Source organism: Triplophysa dalaica, chromosome 5 (genome assembly GCF_015846415.1).
Source record: "Triplophysa dalaica isolate WHDGS20190420 chromosome 5, ASM1584641v1, whole genome shotgun sequence".
In the NCBI taxonomy this organism is placed as follows: domain Eukaryota; kingdom Metazoa; phylum Chordata; class Actinopteri; order Cypriniformes; family Nemacheilidae; genus Triplophysa; species Triplophysa dalaica.
Window position 1 is genome coordinate 8,919,373 of NC_079546.1, and position 21,117 is coordinate 8,940,489.

The 21,117-nt window shown below is 37.5% G+C and overlaps 1 protein-coding gene across 1 annotated transcript in view; it reads right to left on the reverse strand.

Moving 5' to 3' along the window:
* Positions 1-14,324: 14,324 nt before the first annotated feature.
* snd1 (staphylococcal nuclease and tudor domain containing 1) overlaps positions 14,325-21,117 on the reverse strand; it is a 136,457-nt gene continuing 129,664 nt past the window's right edge. Inside the window, exons 23-24 of the mRNA XM_056747557.1 lie at positions 18,362-18,406; positions 14,325-15,180 (exon numbers count right to left, since the gene is read on the reverse strand). Of these exons, the coding sequence (XP_056603535.1) occupies positions 15,115-15,180; positions 18,362-18,406 (111 nt within the window). The 3' untranslated portion in view covers positions 14,325-15,114. The remainder of the gene's footprint in view (positions 15,181-18,361; positions 18,407-21,117) is intronic.

A 21,117-nucleotide genomic window follows, 5' to 3' on the forward strand; every position in this document is an offset into this window, starting at 1 on the left:
TCTGTAAGAGGGCAATGGCTACCGAGAAAAGGTTCAGGTGTCATAGGCAGCTAGACATGACCCAACACAAAGCATCAGCTACCATCAGATAACCCTGGAGTGAGGCCAGATTCTTTGTTTTACCTCCCCCTTATGTCTCTCTCTCTCTCCCAGAAGACAGAGAAATCTGATCACATTGATGAGCCATCTCTTTCACTCTCATCACACATATTTGTTTTCCTATGTCATACTTTACATTTAACTGCTAACTACCACTGCTGTTATACTGCTGTTGTGTTGCCAAGGTTTTGAGTTACATTGTTCTTGTATTGTAATTCACTAACACTATTTTGTTTAATGAAAGAGTTTACCTTAAGCCATGGATGTCCAGTGCTGCTCTTGGAGGGTCACTGTACTGCAGAGTTCAACTTCAACCCAAATTGAACACACCTGATCCGGCTTATCAACATCTTAGCAAGCACACTACAAACTTCCAGACCCCCTTAAGTACAGTGAAAAATACTTTTTTTGCAGTTGTAGTTGTTAGTTTGTACATTTTAAAAGTTAGATTTGTAAGTGTTTACATTTCGCAATGATATATATCCGTAACTGTATCTTTTACTGTGATTACTATCGTAAGCCTCTTAACTTTTTATTGCTTTGGCACTTGTTGTTTTAAACCAAATTATTTGTTTTGTTGTACTTTAATTGTTTGTATTGGTCCTTCATATACGGTGCGATACCTGAGAATGAGTGATGACGGTGACGTAGAACAAGCAGCCCGTTTCTGACCAATTCAAACGACCAATTTTTGTAAGTTTGAAGTCGCAGAGCGAGGTTTAAACCCGTGATAACAAAACTATGGAGCAGCGGTCTTAAACGATGAGTCACCAGGAAAAAAAGTGGCGCAGGATTCTTAGGAAAAACCAAACAGTTTGAGACCAATTCAAATGACAAAATTGTCACAGAGCGGCCTTGAAACTAATTTCAAAACTACAAGTTGGCATTCTTAATCAATCTGATGAACCCAAATTGATTTAGACCAATTGAAATGCCCAAATACTCCCAGACGAGCAAGCAAGCAAACTTTATTCATATAGTCATTACCAGACATGACCTTTGCTTCTCGTTTCAAACTGTACAAAGATCAAACCGGTAATTGCAAAAGCACCATCCAAAGTTGTTACATTGAGTTATTTTCGAAGTTGTGTTGTTGCACAATCAACCTTTACTTTAGAAAGCAGACTTTTTGAACCTTTTGAATCCGTATGCTCTTTTCTGATATGAGGTTTTCAAACTAACCCTCAAACATTACAGAAAGGCTCTTGAAATTGCACGGACCACTTGTAAGGCTAAGGATTTGTATCTTGAAGATGCCTGAAGCCCCATTGATGTCGAGGAGATTTGGAGTAGACCGCTGCCATGTGTTTTCGATGTTATGGCCCTTTTATTTGTAACCTTCACCAGACCATGTCTTACACCCATGTTTTTTTTAGAATAAACTTGATAACTTCATATTTTCTGAGGTCAGCTCACATTGCGGCAGTCATAAGCAGGACATGTTTGCTACACTCCTTTGCAGTTGACGACTTCGTAGTCAAGATAAAAATAACAGAAAAAACAGGGCGAGACAGAATCCGTTCATTGCAGTTGTCCCGGGGTAACCATGGTGATGAGAAGTCATCTTTTGCCACAAAACGAGACGGCCGCCTATAGCAGCTGACATTTCCTGTAAAGCACTAACCTTTAGCCTTAATGAAACCGGGAACATAGAATCACATGGTACATTCACTTGATATTAGAGTGTGTGCAGGATAGACGCTTCTGATATTTGACAAGTCAAAAAAAACATGCTAGTATATCAACCCACAATCTGACAAAAACTGTTGAGATAAAATATATACAGGTGCAGAACAGGAAGAAGTAGAGAAAGGTTTTGGGAGACCAGGGAAACTCATTCATATTAACAGAACATCCTGGAGGAGATACAAGCGAGGGGAAGCAAACGCTCACCCGTTAACCTACACATGGGAACAACTTCCATCTGCAATGAAGACAAACTGCTTTATTTGTTAGACAGCCCTACAGCCATTCTGGGCACAATGATGTATACAAAAACTAAACAAATCAAGACTAATAGCAACACTAAAAAGCAAAAACACAAACTTGTATGTCATTACCTCAACATGTGCATGAGGCTTATATCAGTGTTTACCTAACCAATTGGAATATAAACGGGTTACGGTTTGAATAAGATGGGGATGAAATATCCTTTCAAACATTGCTGGTGTTGATGGTGTCTCCAAATGCTGCAGTCAAGATATCTTAATGTAGTGTATCCTGAAGCGTCTGAGAAACGTTTCCATTGAGTGTTTTTTTTACTCTGAGATCAAGGAGCATCATGTTCCCTATAAATCATGCCCAAAACCACTGTGAATATGTGTAATGATATGTTTGAAATGACAAGATTTTCATAGCTAGATATGAAATCACTGCAAGGCACTGGTGCGGTTTAATCTACATTTATTTGGATTTCGCCATTTCAACGAGTTTCAAATCCACACTAGCCCGCAGTGATTTAATCTAACATCTGTGATAACCTGAAGTTACATACATTTTTCAATGGAGGCAGTCAGGGTGTAGGTGTTGCGTGACCTAAGGGCTCTCCGGAGACGTGACGAAATCGCTGAAACCTTTGGTGAAACACCTGACGACTGCCTGCACAGTAACCTTCTTTGTTTTGCCTCAAAATGTGGAACATTATGACAGGCTCTGGGCTAGTACCGCTGGCTTCTCTTTTTGTCGTAATGAATGTTCCCTGAAGCCTCGGGTGATGTTGTCAGATTCTGTAACATGACAACCATGTACGTGTGTCCTTGACCCTCAGGAGGAGTTAGAGTTGAGCTGTTGATATGTCACATAAATGGACAAATAAATACACATGGGTTGTTACTCCAGGAAGTTATTATAAAGAAGTAAATCCGGTGAAGCTCAGGCATTTTTTGACATTTTATTACACGGCTCGTTGGAATGCTTGATTCCTATTGGCCAGTCGAGACTTTGCAGGTACGTTATTCCCAGATAACAACCTCTACTAAGTACAAATAGTTTTTTGACAAATTAAATATAACTATGTCTTTTAATGACACACATGACATTATATTTACAAATGATTAAACCAAATTGCCTGTTCATACCATTTGAACACCTTTTCTTATCTTAAAACCGAAAGTAATCGCCTTTTCCTCGCAAAAGGTCTGCATTCTGTAAAATGTTGCTTTGCGTCAGGTCCTGACCCAACTGTCGTGGCTTATTTCTGCGATAACAACTGGCTGCCTGTACATTATCCCTTACTTAAAAAATGTATGAATTTGATAAGATATGATGGATAGAAACAATGAAAGCCGGGCACAGAACTGTCACTTTAATTATAATTATATTAACTAATATTTTTTACTAATTAAAACAATGTGTTTGGGGTGAGATAAATCAATCAATATCAAAAATACTTCTAAAAACCTTCATTAATACTGATGTTTGTTATGATGTGTCCAGTGATGTCACTTCCAGGTGATGATGTCATTAACAACCCAGCTTTAGTTAAAAGTATGTACACAACACCAACAGAATGGTAAATGAAATGGAGGACCCAAAAAACAAAGTAAAAAATTACTCCATTACAAAGACAGTTACCGATATATCGGCCAATAATAGGTATCGGAGAGAATTTTTTTTAACTACTGGAGAAATGTATTAATAATAATATATATAATAATAATATATTATTAAAATAATAATAATAACCATCCAATTTTCATCTTAAAACATTTTAAACAGCTTTAAACACATCTCTGGCGCACATCGTCTCCAATAATCATTATCAGAGGTTAAGATTTTATCTATTGGATCACTATATCGGTGGAGAAATTTATTAACAATAATGTATATAATATAATAATAACCATAAAATGTTCATCTTAAAACATTTTAAACGATATATAAAACCTATAAGAGAACTTTTAGTAACTTGCTGTGACGGCTTTAAACACATCTGTTGCACACATAATCGGTTTCGGAGGTTAAAGATTGAACTATTGGATCACTAGATATCGTTGGAGAAATGTATTAACAATAATATATATAATATAATAACATTTAATAATAACCATCCAATTTTCATCTAAAGATATTTAAAACCTATAAGAGAAAAACGTTTAGGAACTTGCTGTGACAGCTTTTAGCACATCTGTGGCACACGTGTGAAGAGATCATTTATCTGTATTCTTCGGAGGGGATACAGTCGTGGTAATTAGAGGGCTTCCCTGTGTGTCTATGATGGAAAGAAGAAGAATGAGTAGCTGATTGGAGAGCACTCATCTCACCGCTTCCTGTCTGAATGCTTACGAAAACGAGGCCCATCTGTTTAAACAATGCAAAATTACCAGCGTTTAAACAGCTAAATTCGTTAAAGTGATTAGTTCGGTGTTTACCATAAGCAACACTCTATACACAAGATAACATACTCATCTGCATATGCTAATTAGGGCAATTAGATATGCACCACAGAGTCATATCTATTCACCAACCTACAGGCAGTTTTAGGAGATTATCACAAATAAAAAATAATTCAATCAATCACATAAAGGCTAATATATGCGCAACAAATGGCAAGGGGAAGCCAGAAAGACGGATTTAATGTCACGAACAGGAGAAATAAACACGGTTATCATCAGCATCCTGTGTTAAAGGAGATTACCTGGTTTTGTGTCAGCGAGGAAGATACGGAAAGATCTCAGGAGAATTTGATGCGAATGTCTTGTAATCTCCCAGTGTGAACTAGAATGCTTTGTAAAGGTGTGCTAAGTCAGTTTTTCGGCCAATTGGTCGGTAAGTGGGAAAACGCGAATGAGGATCTTTTTCCACAGTGTTGATTTTTGTTTTAGGGTGTGTGTTAAAAAGAATAATAAACTAGGCTCCATTGATTCTTTCCTCCCTCGATCCCTTAAGATATTAATCAGGGCCTGTAGTCAGAAGACGTGTGGATAAACACGGAAGAGGATCAGTTTAATTTGAAGCTCTGATGCGTTATCAGAGAGCAGAGAAAGATATTAAACTGGAAACTTCCGTCGCCCGGCATGAATACAGAAAGTGAGAGGTTCTCGCTGAACTTCATGAGTGTGAATACTAATAAGTGTGTTTAGAAGGAGATATCGAAGAGGGATGTCAGGTGTGGTCAACGACCCACTGAAAGGGCGTGGCTTTGGAAACCATCGCTACACCAAGGATAATTATAGAATCACCTGATGTTACCGTAGCAACAGAAGAGTTATCGGAAACCTCTAGTTCACATCTGCCTACCGCTGTGCTGCGTTGCCACGGAGACACTCTCCTCTTCCGTTAGCACAACTGCGAACACTTAATCTGATAACTTAAAAGAGGTGTCATGGCATCGCTTTATTGCCACGAACGCAGTTATTTGCTCTTCATCTCATGACATCAATTTAAGGCTTTAAGAAATGAGACAAAGCTATTAAGCCAGGCCAGATAACGAAGTTGTCCTTTCATTCCTACCGTAACATGAGAGATTAAGGTAATGGATGCTTAGAGAAAGTGGGCTCGCTCGGTTTTAGCAAACAGAAAAACATTGGGATAGGTCAAATGCATTTAGCGTCTTCAAGTTGCGAGTATGCCTAAAAAAGTTGTCTCTGTGATTCAACTGAATGTCCCAACATTCAAGTAATTATATTTGTGATGACGGTCTCATCATAATTGTGTTGTTCATAATATATATTTAAATTCTCTGGCTATGGTGAGCTAAGACGAAATGATAGGCGAGAGAAACTGTTAATTTGGACCGTCGCTGTCCAATCTGTCACGCGGTGTGATGCGCGTGCCACTCTTATACGGCCTCCATTAGAGGTGCCCTCTATCCAACACGGTGACACCATTTTCCCTCTCTCACTCCTGCATTTCTCTCGGTGCTGCTGGCGCTCACACAGTCCTCTCCCGAACATCTAGAGGTCAATATGACGTGCCGAAGACAGGCAGGCCTCTGAGAGAGAGATAGAACGCCACTGCCATTGTGTGTCTGTGTGAGTGTTTATTGAGTGGGTTCCGGCAGACACAGAAGAGAGGATTGGACAGCTAGATCTAAAGCTTTATGTTTCTTAGGATTGTGCTTAAAACCTTGCAGATACCCCGTTACCAAACTCTCTCCGTTGGCAAAGCCAGCGTTTCTGTGTCAGGAAGGGCGGGACACGCAAACAAAATGTTTTTTTTTGGACCTTAAAGGAATGTTTTCAAAACATAGTTAAGCTCTTAACAGCGTTTACTGATTATTTTGAAATATCCTGAAGTTAAACAAACAAATAAAAATGTTACATAAGAGCATTTACTATAAAATTCAATGGAGGTATTTTAAATACATTTAAGGCATCTTATTCTGAAAAGTTGTTTAAATCTTTTTAACACGAGTTTAAGCCTTGTGGCTATACTTTTTAAACAGTGTATTTTATTTCCAGTGCAATACATTACTCATTATTGCAGTGTTTTATTACATTTTATTATGCTTTTTTTGCAATTTTGTTATATGCAGTTTATTATTTATTGGTTTATTTTTATTTAGCTGTATAAGATTTTGTTTAATATTATAATTTAGTGCCTTAAACTGTATTCACATTATTTATGAGGCAAAACTTTTTGTAATAATATTTTTTAAACAAAACTGTTTTTTTTAAATTCATTTTAGTAGACTAAGTAGTAGCACTTAGCACTGTTTGGGTTCAAAAGAAACAACAAATGTGTCTTAAAAATATTTTATGCGCAGTGGCTGCCACAATTCCTCAGTGATCTTGTCCATCAAAGTTGAATGTATGTGTTTTGAACAAAATAGAGTTCTTCCTTTTCAGCTTTAGGTTATTTTTTAGGTAGCCTGGAAGTCTTATTTTAATCACTTTATTTTAAATATATCTCGGGTAGTCTGATATTTCCTGACACTTGGTGATGTTGCAATTAAATAGAGAACATTAAAGCAGTTACACAGCACCACGAACAGAGTATCGTCATTATTACACTGATATTGTAGGTTCATATCGGCCATTGCAGAAGTCTCGGATAATGTTTTGTATTTCTGGTTTATTTGTGCGTGGCCAAACCATCCTTTACGCAAGTGCACTACGTACCGACTCACTTAGAAACGCAACAACGCACACAAGTTTGCGTAGTGTGATGAGTAAGCGTTCACGCACCTGTGCAAAGTTTCCTGATAATGTCAGCTTCTCTCTGAACGAGGGCTGTAGAATGAGTCGTCACAGCTTAACTTGTGTGGAGTCCTTTGAGGCGAAGGATTTAGGCTAACGTAAGTGTAGTCAGTACAGAGAGGTGAATGTCAGGAGTGGTGTTTTTTTGGCAGGTGGTTTCACTGCCACTTACAGCTTGTTAGTTTCGACAGACACAGGTTACACACTTGTGCAGGTAACACCACTCAGACATTATCAACTGAAGAAAGAAAAAAATACACTGAGGTTCTCACAGCACCTGAGGTTCATTGCATTTTCATTTTTTTTAAACCAGGAATTTCGTCGTGCCTGGTATTTTGAGGACTATCAGACTGAAAATGCAGCCGAGCTGAACCGGCCAAACAAAATTGGCAAATAGTAGAATGGCAAAAACTGTTCATATATATGTATATATATATATATATATAATATCTGACCTCCAGGTTCATGGTTGTGCTTGAAATGTGTGGATGTTCAGTATTTCGTTTCAGTTCTGCATTTTATGTCATTTTTTGGGGGGAATCCTTAAAGAGGTAGTTCATCCAAAAATGAAAATTCTGTCATCATGTACTCACCCTCATGTCATTTCATACTTGTATAAATAAGATATTTGGAACATTTCTGGATGGGATATCATTGCCTACCATAGTGGGAAGAATTAAAATGTAGTCAAAGGTGCCCCAGAACTCTTTGTTTTTCCTAAATTCTTCAAACATCTCTGTGTACAATACAATACTTTTTTTCCTACTATGGTAGTGGATGATTTTCCAGAAGTGAAAATGACTAACATACTTCCAAATATCTTTCTCTGTATTCATCGGAATAAAATAAATAATACACGTTTGAAATTATATGAGAATAACAAAACGGGAAAGTGGTCATGATGGGTGGATATGAAAAACGGGAGATTCTAACTGGAGTGTTGAGTGGTATGTCTATAATCGAACGGACTCCTAAAAAACGTGCCACGTTCTCTATATGCAAAAGTACACAGGACAAACCTATCGTATATTTACAAACTTGCTTTCTATAAGTGAAAGTACCCATGACAAACTTGTGAAAGTAAAGTTAGACTGGACAATCCCGTTGCGTGTTTACAAGCAATACACATTGCTTTCTATGAGTGAACAGACAAATGTTTCACAGTGACATTTAACCTACTTTTAAGTTGGCACAGGTCCCTGAGGTCTAACTAAAAAAATACTGGTACTTACAATGTCTTTATCTGCAGCTTTGCCTCGTTCAGTGTGGAGGCTGGGAACAGTGTTCTGTGCTGGTCTGTGCAAGCCAACAACAGAAGAGTTATCACGCTTTGCTTACTTTAGCCATGGTGTCTGAACAAATTCACAGATGTCGCTTGTGAAAACAAAAATGGCGCCAGCGCACAGCAAAAGGTGGATATGTTCAGACAAAGGGACGGTAATGTTATAAAAAGGACAGCTATTTATGTCATAAGGGGAGCGAATTTAAAAGGGATAGTTTTCTCACAGGCTGGCAGAGATAGGCTCACACAAACAAAGTTGCTAGGTTGTCATTTTTCATGTTTTCTGAGTTGGTTGATGCACGGGAGACCCCATTATGGCACTTAAAGCTGGAAAAAGTCCGATTTTCATGAAATGGCCCCTTTAATGGATACTTGAAATTACACTTGACCTTTGAGATTGTGAATATTTGTGTCCTAATGAAATGTAAGATGAAGAGGATGAACCATAATGACTTTAAAAATCACATTATGAATACTTTAAGAAAAAGATGGAATTTAAAGGGGTAATATGGTATGAATATGTGTTTTTCTGTGTCTTTGGTGTGTTATAAGTGGCCCATGCATGTATTAGACACGTACAATTGCGATAGAAAAGATGCATTTTATCTAAAAGCGAATGCTCACCCAGACCTGCCCGAAATGCCTCGTGTAACCACACCCTCACAAATCTACGTCTAAGACCACCCAAATGTAAACGCAAGTATGGTGGGCGTACCTGTCAGGACAATTGCTTTAGAACCTGATGTTCCAAATATGGTGAGAGGCGTAACATTTCCATCACGCGCTTCAGTTTTCGACCAATCACTACGCACTGGGAAACTGGCCAATCATAGCACACCTCGCTTTTCTGAGCAATGAGCTTTGAATAAAAAATCTGCACGTTTCAGAGAGGTGGAGCAAAGAGGAGATACAAAAATGCAAGGTATGTGGAAAATACAGCATTTTTTAACCTTAAATCATGTATACGCATTGTATTACATCTTAAACAAATTATAATTTCCTTTGTAGCCGTGTCATATGACCCCTTTAAAAACATGGATGAATATAATGTAATGATTAACATGTGGATTTGGAGTGAACTGAAATGGTTTACTTTTTCTCATTGCTTAAGGCGGGCTAGGTTTAACCTGGCCCTCCCAGTGGAGCAGCGGCTCAGACCAATTGACCCCATTGACGTATGTGTACAGTAATTGTCTGTTCAATTTAATCCCCAGTGTCTGCCACACAAAGACTGAAAGTGAAGGGAGGACGGAAAAAACACCAAAGGGCTGAGAACATGTGAGTGTCATAATCAAATTATTGGTAAAAGCTCACAACATGCCACAAAGTTTCCCTTGTGTGTATTACACGATCAGAGTGTAGTGGCCAAGTGACTCTGGGAGGGCGTATTCCAAAACTATATTCCGAAATCATCACTAATGACTTTTTAAATGAGTCATCTTTTTTGAGTCATCACACAAATGATCCTATGTAGCGCTCTCAAATTATCCTAATTTACATACTAAACAGCAACAAAGGAAAAAACGAAACTTTTTCTTTATTAGCAGAAGTGACTCATGAGATAACATTGCATGAGAAAGTCAAAACAGCTCTTTCTGTATCTTCATGTTTTATTAAAGATTTAGCTGGAAGTCGGATAGGAAAGATGCACATTTATTGTTGATCTTGACCCATTTTACATTCCTAGATATAAATCTGAGCAATTTAAAGCACAACGTCTCTGTTAAATGACGTGTTACAGCACAACCATAGATGTGTTCCTCAATTAAGGTGATTATAAGTGTCATTGATTCCTTTAATTATATATAGTAAGGTCAATGAGAGGTCAAGCGTTGAAAGGAGTGATGAGGTTAGTCTCTATTGACACAACGGTGGTTTTCTGTTGGCCAAAAACAGACAGTTCGAGCTCATTAACCTAAAAATAAGTTATTTCATGCGGTTGGACTTCAAGTAAAGATGAAACGTCGCATAAAGGCAGCAAGGAGGCAGAAATATCCCAAGTTGTTCTTTAGCCCTTGTAAATCAATTAAAAAAAATCATACTTATGTTGAAAATTTTGAAAAATGTCCATGTCCAGAAACGGTCATAAAAATATTAAATATCCATGTTTTTCACACTTTCATTTACTATTTTTTTTCACTAGAATCAGTTCTTATCACCACTACAAAACATTCAGTCATTTTTTAGAATTTTAACCCATTAAATACTAGTTTGTTTGCATGGTAACCTTGTTGTTATTTATAAAAAAATGCTAATTATTTACTATTTACTAAATGTGTAGCAGATTTTTTTATTTTTTTACAATTTTGGATATGTTATTAATCAACAACAAAATAATTTGAATGCATTTTTCTTTGAGCAATGTAAGAATAAATAAAAGTTACACTAACGGTGAAAATAGACAAAAACGTCCATGTCTAAAAACGGACATAAAGAAATCATATAACCAGGTTTTTTTATACTTTCAATTACTTTTTTCACTACAATCAGTTTTGTCATAACTAACAAACATTCATTGATTTTGAAATGATTTTCTTTATAATACAGTACATGTGAATCAGATTTTTTGCATTATTATTTAAAAAAAAAAAAAAAAAAAAATCACACTTCAAAATGGATAATAATGTTCACGTCAAAAACCCTGATAAAATGAAAAGTAATCAATTTGTGTCTAATTTATTTTTTTAAGCGGATCTATTTTTTTCCAGATCATAACTACTAAAAACACATTAATTTTCAGAGTTTTAACCTTGCTTGTTTACACAATGCCATATCTATTATGCCTTTATGGTGAAAACTGTAGTGAGAGGCTTCTGAACTTCTATATTCGAATCAAGCTCACCTTTTATTTCAGTTAAAAAAACTATAAAAAATAATGCAAACAAGAGATTAAAAACATGTTTGAATGAAAAATATTTAAATCTCAGTAAGCTACAGTGACTTGAATATAATGTGTTGGATTTGTGATTTGCCGTTAATACCAAAATTCACACACTGGACCTTTAATTCTTGCATGGCAAACAGTTAAATCTTAGTTTTAATGGGTTTCAATGAGGATATTTTTAATGGACCCGAGTGTCACAATTGTATCTTCCTAGTTTATAAACATTTATGCAAAATATAGCAAAGTATTACAATTCCAATAAAAATATACACCTTTGAGGAATTGACTGTGTTCGCATAAACACAAGCCAATTCGACAAAGAAAACAAAATTGAAGTGGACAAAAATGTCCAAAACAGCGCACAAGGGTTGAACCCTAAAGTTTCATAAAAAAAAACTACATTCTGCCATACTCTTATAAAAAAGTCCTTCTCATCAAGCTAATGAATACCTTAAGTTTTCTGGGCAAAATCAGGGATCTTTTGGATCATTAGGGCCACAGATAGCAGAAGCAATGATGGGCTTTGGCAGAGACGCGAGTCATTCAGATGAAGCCTCAAACACAAGCCACCCCTGAAGTGAATCTGAATCAATTTACTGCGGCTTCAGTAAGAGACCACCGCAGGTCTCCGTCAAACTGAGCGCAGAACTTGTTTAAAATTCTTTAAAATCAAACTTGGTTTACAACATTTGGTTATTTGAATTATGAGGAGTTTCATTTTGTCTCCAAAAAGCTTTGAATGAGAAACAAGCTCTAGACACATCGAAAATACATTCCTGGATGATCTTATGTTTGATGCACGTTTTTTTCTTATACAAAACAAACAAATTCCATTCAGAGTTCGCACTATTTCTTTCTTTCAGGACTAGGTCTTCGTTAAATAAGGACATGCAAGTAGTTTTTGCAAACATGCCTCACAAACAAACTTTACTGATGTGCATCTTGAGACAAAACATTCGCACAGAAACATTTCAAAGCTCATATAACACGGCTAAAACGAATATTATCATTTGTTGTAATGCAATGTTTATACACTATTTAAGGTTAAAAAAGGCTGTCTTTTTTTCCACATACCGTGAATGTTTGTATATCTTCTTTTCCCCGCCTGTCTAAAACATGTCGATTTTTAACAAAGCTCATTGCTCTAAAAAGCGAGGTGTGCTATGATTGGCCAGTTAACCAGTGCGTAGTGATTGGTCGAATACAGCAAACGTGTGATGGAAATGTAACGCCTCTTACCATATTTGGAACGTCATGTTCCCAAGCAATTGTACTGACAGGTGATAAAGTGTTATCAGTACTTTCCTTATCAATTTGAGCCCGAATCTGATCCGGAAAATGATGATGATCAAGCCGATACAAACTTTGCCAGTGCAACCTGAGCAGGATGTAAAATATTGGTACGTTTTTTTTTAAATATGATAAATAGTTAAAAACTAAAGCTAACAGTTTTACCTTTTATATATGACATTATAAAGATTTGCTGTTAGTGATCAAGCAGTGTTACTCCACATCTCGTTGCGACTCAACTAAGACAGTTAACCCCATTATAAACAAGATATCATTTACCTTTTGCTGGAACATAATTACCGATTATTAGGACTTATGTTGTCTTTTTTCACGTTACACGTGTGTCAAGATTTGCAGATCACTCAAAGAAACAAAATGAGCTACAAACGCACGACAAACTTAACTCTCGTTTGTCCGTAACACAGTCTTTCACAATGAAAATATACTTACAGGCTGCGAATCTAAAGCGCCAGACTGTCCATGCGAAGTTGTAATGGTTGGAATGGCCCTACTTTTTATCAAAAGCTTTCGTGCACAGCCGGCCTTGATCTCTCCCAGGTTCATGAAGCAATCATCTGTGAAATGCACTGCACACACTTGAATATTCGGATTGTACTGTTCTGGAACAGTGTTGTAAATAAAATGTACCCATTCCTTTTTAGTCGTCTCATCTTTTGGAAGGGCTTTTTGCAACAAAACACATAGCGTCTCCATGACATGGTTGCATGTACAATGAGATTTACAAGTTAGCCCACCTTACTTCTGCATAGATTTGGGGGGTCTTAGTGAAGTCATACCACAAAATGATGTAGATTTTTGGGGGTTTGGTTACATGAGGCATTTCAAGCAGGTCTGGTTGAGCGATCGCTTTTAGATTTACAATGAATCTTCGGTTCCGACACTTTGGTTTTTGCAATTTTACGTGTCTCATACATGCATGGGCAACTTCTAACACACCAAAGTCACAGAAAAACACGTATTATATCAAATGCTAATTAGATTTAGGGTAGGATTAAGTGATGTAGAATAAGGCATTCATGTGTGCTTAATACATACTAATATGTAGTCAATTATGAATTTGTGTACCTTATTATAAAGTGTAACCAAAAATGTTTTGTTCCTTTTTTAGATTTTATTCAAAACATTGTGATATAATTGTAACTGTGAACGCAGTATCACATTAAAATCATGAGCTGAGTGTATTGTGACACTCTTCACGGGTGACAAATTCTGCACATTGGCTTTATTAATATTTTAAAGTATAATAACAACATTAGGCAGTACGATGTGTGCTGTATGGTGAATATAGTCATGGCGAAGGACTCCTTCAACAGTGACTGTATTCACAATACTTTTTTTAAACTATGATTACATCAGAACCTAGTCATTAGACACAATTTTTCATTCGTCATTAGGTAGAGAATCTAAAATAAACATTTAATAAAAGCGGCTGACACTTTTAGTTAATCAAATTCTAAGAAATAATAAAGATTTTCAGTACAACAAACACATGGCTAGAATGTTGTAGTGACTGATCACGAGGACCTGATCCTGTTTCGCGTTCTTGATACATAGAGACAAAGAGAGAAAATCACCAGCAGATTCCCTTAACATCAGTCATACAACATGGCACTTTGCTCATTTTTATTTATCAGATTTAAATACAATGACAGGCTCTTACTCCGATGAAAACAAAATCCAAACACCGTTTCTGTAATGACAGGCAAGAAATGATGACCGTTGAGCAATCGTCGAAGGGGAGGTCACGAGACGCTTGTAAAGGTGCAAGCAGGCTTTTCTTTTGCCATAGAAACAGAGAAAACACACATCCTGTACAAATGCCCAGAAATGCCACTGAACACTCGGATCTCATCAGAGACAAAAATACACCCACCAAGTTCACTTGTATCTATCGTTTGCATCTAACTTGAAAATATCCATATATATATTTAAATATAGAATCTTATCTCTAAGGAGGTGTTATCTCAGCAAGCTGTTGAGTTCATGGTTGCTCTGTGCATCTCCCTCATATCTTTAAAAGTCTAGCCCCAAAACACAGAAATCTGATTGGGCGGAACAGGTTCGCAATGATGGGGTTCGACAGCTGGTGACTGGGTAAAAATTTACGCGGAAAAGGTAATCGGCTATAATGTGAAAACTTAAGATTCCATGAAATAAAGTTGGTCCTATCTGAAGCAGCTACAGTTAGATTAACATCTGTAGCCTACTTAAAAAAACAAAAGTAACAAAGTCCTTGGGCAAAAGAGAGGTTATGCACAGATGATTAAAAAAAAAAAGAGGCAAGTGTTTTACCATTCTGAAAAAAAAGAGCATACTGAAGTATGTTGAGATTTTCGTGACTTGTGTGTTTGTGTTCTCTACGAATGCATCATCTTCCACAAGGTCTTTGGAATGGCGACTTAACGTTTAAACCCAAATTCATCTGCGTCATCTTCGCGGAAATCTCCATAACGCCAAATGTTGAGCTGAAAGCAAAAGAAAATGAATCAATTTAAACTTTTAGCAGCATACAACATTTAAACAAAATTCGGTTTTGGTTTCCTAATCTTATTATGAAGGCAGCATTCAAAATTTAATTTAACATCACTAATAAGTCTCACTGTTCACATCCCCCAGCGTTGTCTGGCAACATGGAATGGCTTTGTTTGAAACGGTTTCATTAGCTAGTAATAAACAAAACAGTTGGCTAAATTGGGTCTTAAATGTAAGAAAAAAATCCCAATGGTTCAATAACATGTATGTACTAGGGCTGTCAACGTTAACTCATGCGAAGAAATTTTTCAGATTAACGTGATAAATTACTTGACGACATTAACACAACATCCGTTTTTTTCTGTCATCATTGTTCTAGTGTTACATTATACAAGTATGCTCTTATTCATATTAAGGCATTTAAACTATTAAGGCGCGATTTGAAATGTCGTACTGACACTTCCCGTATAGACTGACAGGCTCTGGCTATGGATCACTGCTCAATACAACGCGACAGCGGTCCCATCTGGTGTACACATGGGCTAAAGGCTGCGTCAGAATCTGTCAGACGCAGCACCAGTATTAACTTAAAACACGCAAGATTATGCCAGAAAGCACATTTTGTCTAGTGTTTTCGCAAACACAGTCTTCCACGAGTTAAATAAAGTCTTCGTAGTAAAAAGTCGTAAAAAAAAGAACCGCGAAAGACCTGCTTAAGGCGCTGCGTTTTAGAACATGTTGCTGTGACTCCTGTCACTAATGTTAGTCATAGAACAAAAAAGAAGAAATCAATGTTATATTGTAGCTATAATGAGGACTCTTCTGTATTTGGCAGTTATAAAGTGTTTGAGAACTTTTATTAATTTTCTGTACATTTCCTACCTCTTAGACAGGAATTGAATATATAATATTTAATATACAAGACATTAGTTGCAAAGCCAACAATATTAGAATGTTGGCTTGCATTCACAAAATAATGCTGTTAAAGAAATGTGTTGTTTCTACATTATTAAAATGTGAAATTATTAGAATGTTTTAATATCATAAAATCTGTGCTTATTAAGGTAATTTTTAAATCGATTGACAGCACTAAAATAAACAAGTTAAACAAAATAAATAGTGCATGTTTAATTTCACTGTACGTGTGCGATTAATCGCAGTTAACCGCATGAAACGGGTGCGATTAATCGCGATTAATTTTTTGATCTATGACAGCCCTAATATATACCTTAATAATCAGTGGAAAAATGAGGCCGTGCGACATTTGACAGCACTGATTAACCATCATTAAACCCTGATAAACGTTCCTGCCCTTGTGTCTGTGAGACTGAGGCACAGATGGCCAATGTGTAGATAGACCATTAAAACAGGATCTGGTCTGAAACATCCTCACACCTCTGTAATAACAAGGCGAACAGTCGTTTACGGTCCTCTTAAATGCGCTCTCTTCATACGCAGTCATGTGTGAGGGCTTTACCTCCGACAAATTTCACTGCAACCTTTTTAAACATTGGCTTTATCACAAAGTGCTGAATCTTTTAAGCGTTTTGTTTATGCAGCGGTGGATCATTTGGGCATCGTCGATTCTTGGAGCCTCAAACGAAATTATTTCAATTCTTCTCTGAGGCTTTCATGCGTTCTTCGTCTCTGTCATCTGTGTGTATGTGCGTTCGGTTGTTAACTCGCAGTGAATCACAGCTAATTAGCAGCTATGATAATTAGCGCCGTCGTTAACAGGGACATCATCATCGAGCTCTTGGGTTGGCATGGTTCTCTCTTCTGCTCGAGTCTTGTTTAACAGCCATTGGCCTGTGATACAGAGCAACGTTAAAGCCAAAAGCGTCGCACCAGGACGCACAAACTGTAAGCCAATGTTTCAGGTAGCGTAAGGGGGTCTGTGCTAGCCAACCCTAACTTTGATAACAGAAATCATGTGCTAGCAATAAAGTGCCCATGAAACCGTAGAGCTCGTGAAGGAAAGAGAGAAGAGACGAATAATGTATAGACAGTAAAGCAGGCCATTATCACAAAACAAACCCTGAAGGGGTTTAATGACTGACTGTGCATTACTGTTTATTGCAGTATATGGCTACTTACCAAATAAATAACGAAAATGCTGTTTTGAGTTAAAATGATTTCATTATGCACTTAGAAAAAGGTCATCGAGTGTAACAAGAGATTAGCGCAGTTATATCTGGAAAAACGATCGATTAAGCAGTTTAGCAGTCATTATGTAAAATTATTACTCTATGTAATGCAATACAGTCAAACACAACATCTGATAATACAGCAACTGCTAAATTTAACATACATGACCCCTGTTTTTGACTCTCTTTCGGTTCTCACCATGAAATTTTAACTCTTAAAGGGACAGTTCACCCAAAAATTATAATTCTGTCTTCATTTAATCAACCTCAAGTTGTTCCAAATCTGCATAAATTTCTTTGTTCTGATGAACACAGAGAAATATATTTGGAAGAATGGTTTAACCAAACAGTTCTCGGCCACCATTGACTACCATAGTAGGAAAAATCGCTTTATAAATGTGTTTGTTCTGTTGAACGCTAAAGAAGATATTTCCAAGAATGTAGGAAAACAAACAGTTCTGGAGAACTTTTGACTACCATTGGGATTTATCCTACCATGGTAGTCAACGGTGGCTAAGAACTATTTGGTTACAAGCATTTCTTCCAAATATATATCTCCATGTTCATCAGAACAAACTTTAAATTTATCCAGATTTATAAAGTCGGTAATAAGTAAATGATGACAATTTTTTATTTTTAGGAGAACTGTCCCTTTAAGTGTTTTCATTGATTTATTTATCCATTTAGTAAAATACGGTATAATAAGTTAAAAATTGTATAGATAGCTGGCGATGATCGCAAAACAAATCCCTTCAGCTGGCAGCAACAAATTTGTATGTTCAATGTAGTGTCAGAAAAAAGGTACAAAAGCTGTCACTTGGGTTACACCTTTGCATCTAATGACTGTGTTTTAGTACCTCAAAAGGTGCACATCGGTAACAAATGTATACAGACATGTACCTTATCAAAGAGTACTGTCCCAGTGACAGCTATTGTACCTTTTGTTATGACAAAATGCATAGATTGAACAATTAAAATCACGTTTTTTTAGAGATAAAAAATGAGATGATGTTCAAGATAATCTTACCCTGGCCCTTTTGGCAGATTCCTGACCATTCAGATACTCAGTCACCTAAAACACAGATGAAAAAACAAAACGCATTGAGCATTACTTAATCAAATGAAGTGAAATGAACATTCCTTTAAAGACAAAACTTTGAAAGATTTCTGTGGTGATGATTCCACAACAGTCAATCACAATAAGTGCAGCTTGTTTATAAGATATTTAAGCAAACCCCTCTCTTCAGTTCATCTTCCGTACAGAGGTTCTCTGATCATCAGAGTGGCCATCAGAACGATGTGGTTGGAGAGGATCTATTCAATCATAAGTGAACGTGTGGGTGGTTAAAGCCACTAGACAGTCTTTCTCTCTCTCTTTCTGAACCGCACGAAGAGCTGCATCCCAGACAGGCCTACACAACACTAACCATATTGACCGCTTCTGCCACAGCAAGCATTTAAGAGTCACTGGCTGAGACGTAGATGAGTCAGAGAGCAAGTGTGAGAGAAACGGCAGAGGGCCAGTGAGAGAGATCATCACAGTTTCCGGATCAAACCTGCATAGGATGACAATATGATGGATGGTTTATGAAAAATATCTGGGAAGATTCAATGAGCTTCTGTAATAAAAACGGATGGTCGATGTGTTCCAAAGCACTGGGAATGATATCACAGCCAAGGATTTAATGCACGACGACGCCAGATGTTAAAAGCGTAACGTGTGCTGTTTTATGCATGTGAGGGGGGGGGCTGTTATTTAGAGGGGGTTAATTGGCTGGCTGAAGAGCAGATAATTCTTCAGAGCTTTGGAATAGGGGCGGAAAACCGCAACGTACATCTGGACGCTGCAGACGGAAGAGAAAAGTGCAGCTAACGCAGTCCCTATCCATCAAGCGTTTGACGCACCACAACACGCAACATGTACACACATCAGCAGTTTTACACCGTTGGCAGAGAAACCAAAATTTCAGCCTGCTTTTAAAACACATATAATTGAATACAATGCAGGTTTTAGATGTATCAAATTGGTACTTAAAATGTTTCAATAATGACGTCACATTACATCACAACATATGAGAGAGAGCTAGCATCCTCATTGTAAGTCTAACAAGTATTACAACAGCACAATGAGTAAATTCTAAAAGGCCACCGAGTTTATATTGGGTAGAAAATGATGGACTGTGATCAACACAGCAGTATTCTTACAAACACGCTATAATACTCAGTCGGTCTGGAAATCAAAGCGTTCGTAGACGCGGCTGCACACTATTTGAAGCGAACAGTTAGGACTTTGATCATCTCGGTACAAAGATTAAACAACAGAAAGATGCTGAAGTTGAAATGGGTTCTCTGTCCCAGATCAACCCCTGCGTTCAATCCACGGGGCACGAAATGGGGTTTTAAGGCAGTGATGCGTATCATTCAGCATGCGTCTCGGCTTGTTTGGATGAGCGTGTGTTGGCGATAGATACGAGGGGCAGAAAATCCCATCCTAAAATGGGTACTCCGTTCTGCTGGTTAATAGGTAATGGAGTTGTCAAAAGTAAGGTGTGATGGGATATAACTGGACTACGGATGGCCAATAAACAACTGGGAAATAGTCAACGTGCTTAAGTTTAGGAATATTTTTTGGAATCAATTTATTCAACAAAATAGTCTTGAATAGCATGATTATAAGGACTTCACAGATAAACAGCTGTGATTGGTCTGCTTTGTACTCCGAGACCATCCTAAAGACCAAATGAATGAAAATGAATCGGCAAAGTCATTCTTTACCTCCGAAACAAACTAAGGTTCTATTGTGTAGTTTTCACGCCATTACTGACGTTCCCGTTATTACAAAACAATGAGTATTAAGAGCATGATGTCATCTGTTAGGCATCCATCTCTCTCTTCTCTCTGTATCATTTTCAACTTAGTACCTGCTACGCTGCTGTCTGTGGCGATGAACTACTTACATCATTCACAATTCGTCTCCATGCTAAGCGGTCAGTGGATAGGGTTCTGACTTCCATAAGAGTGAGACGGCGTTTTTTGAGGCTACCTTCGACTTGTTTGGCGCAAGCGGTGTGTCTTCCACGTTAGTGGTTGTCGGCACCAGAATAGTTTATATGTCAACCGGGCTCAGTCCATTCGGCATGTGTGCCCAAAGCACTGCAGTTGTCTTTTCTGTATCGCCTCCTCAATCGTGGGCTGGTAACCATATTTCGTCTTGCAGTTTCGTTTCGGAGTCAGTCTAGGCGAGATACGCCCAAGATTTACTGGAGGCGTCGCATTTAAAAGTGTGTTCATTTCCTACTTCAGAAGGGTCCGAGTCTCTGATCCATAGAGTAGAATCGAAATAATCAGAGTTTGGAAAATGCGCATTTTGGTCACGATCGTGTATCTATCACGCTCTCTCTATTGCCACATGATGTGGTATGTCTGATTCAATTTATTTTGGAAACTGTCACTTTTTCCAACTTGAAGAGAGAACAAACAAATGAATGTAAACCACTATATGAAACCTCAGATCACTTCCCATAAACTGCTAAAAAAACACTAGTCCCAAAGAGCAATTTCATCTGCTGATACGGAACAACCATAATAAAAATATTGCACCTCCCCTGGGCCTGATCATCTGGACTGCACAGCTCAATATCAACAGGAATTAGAGAGAGAGAGAGAGAGAGAGAGAGAGAGAGAGAGAGAGAGAGAAAGTATTAACAGTGCCAAAGCCATCAATAGCACCAGAGGTTTGTAGAACATCTCCTGCCGTGATCGGACCACCTTTCATGCTTTAAT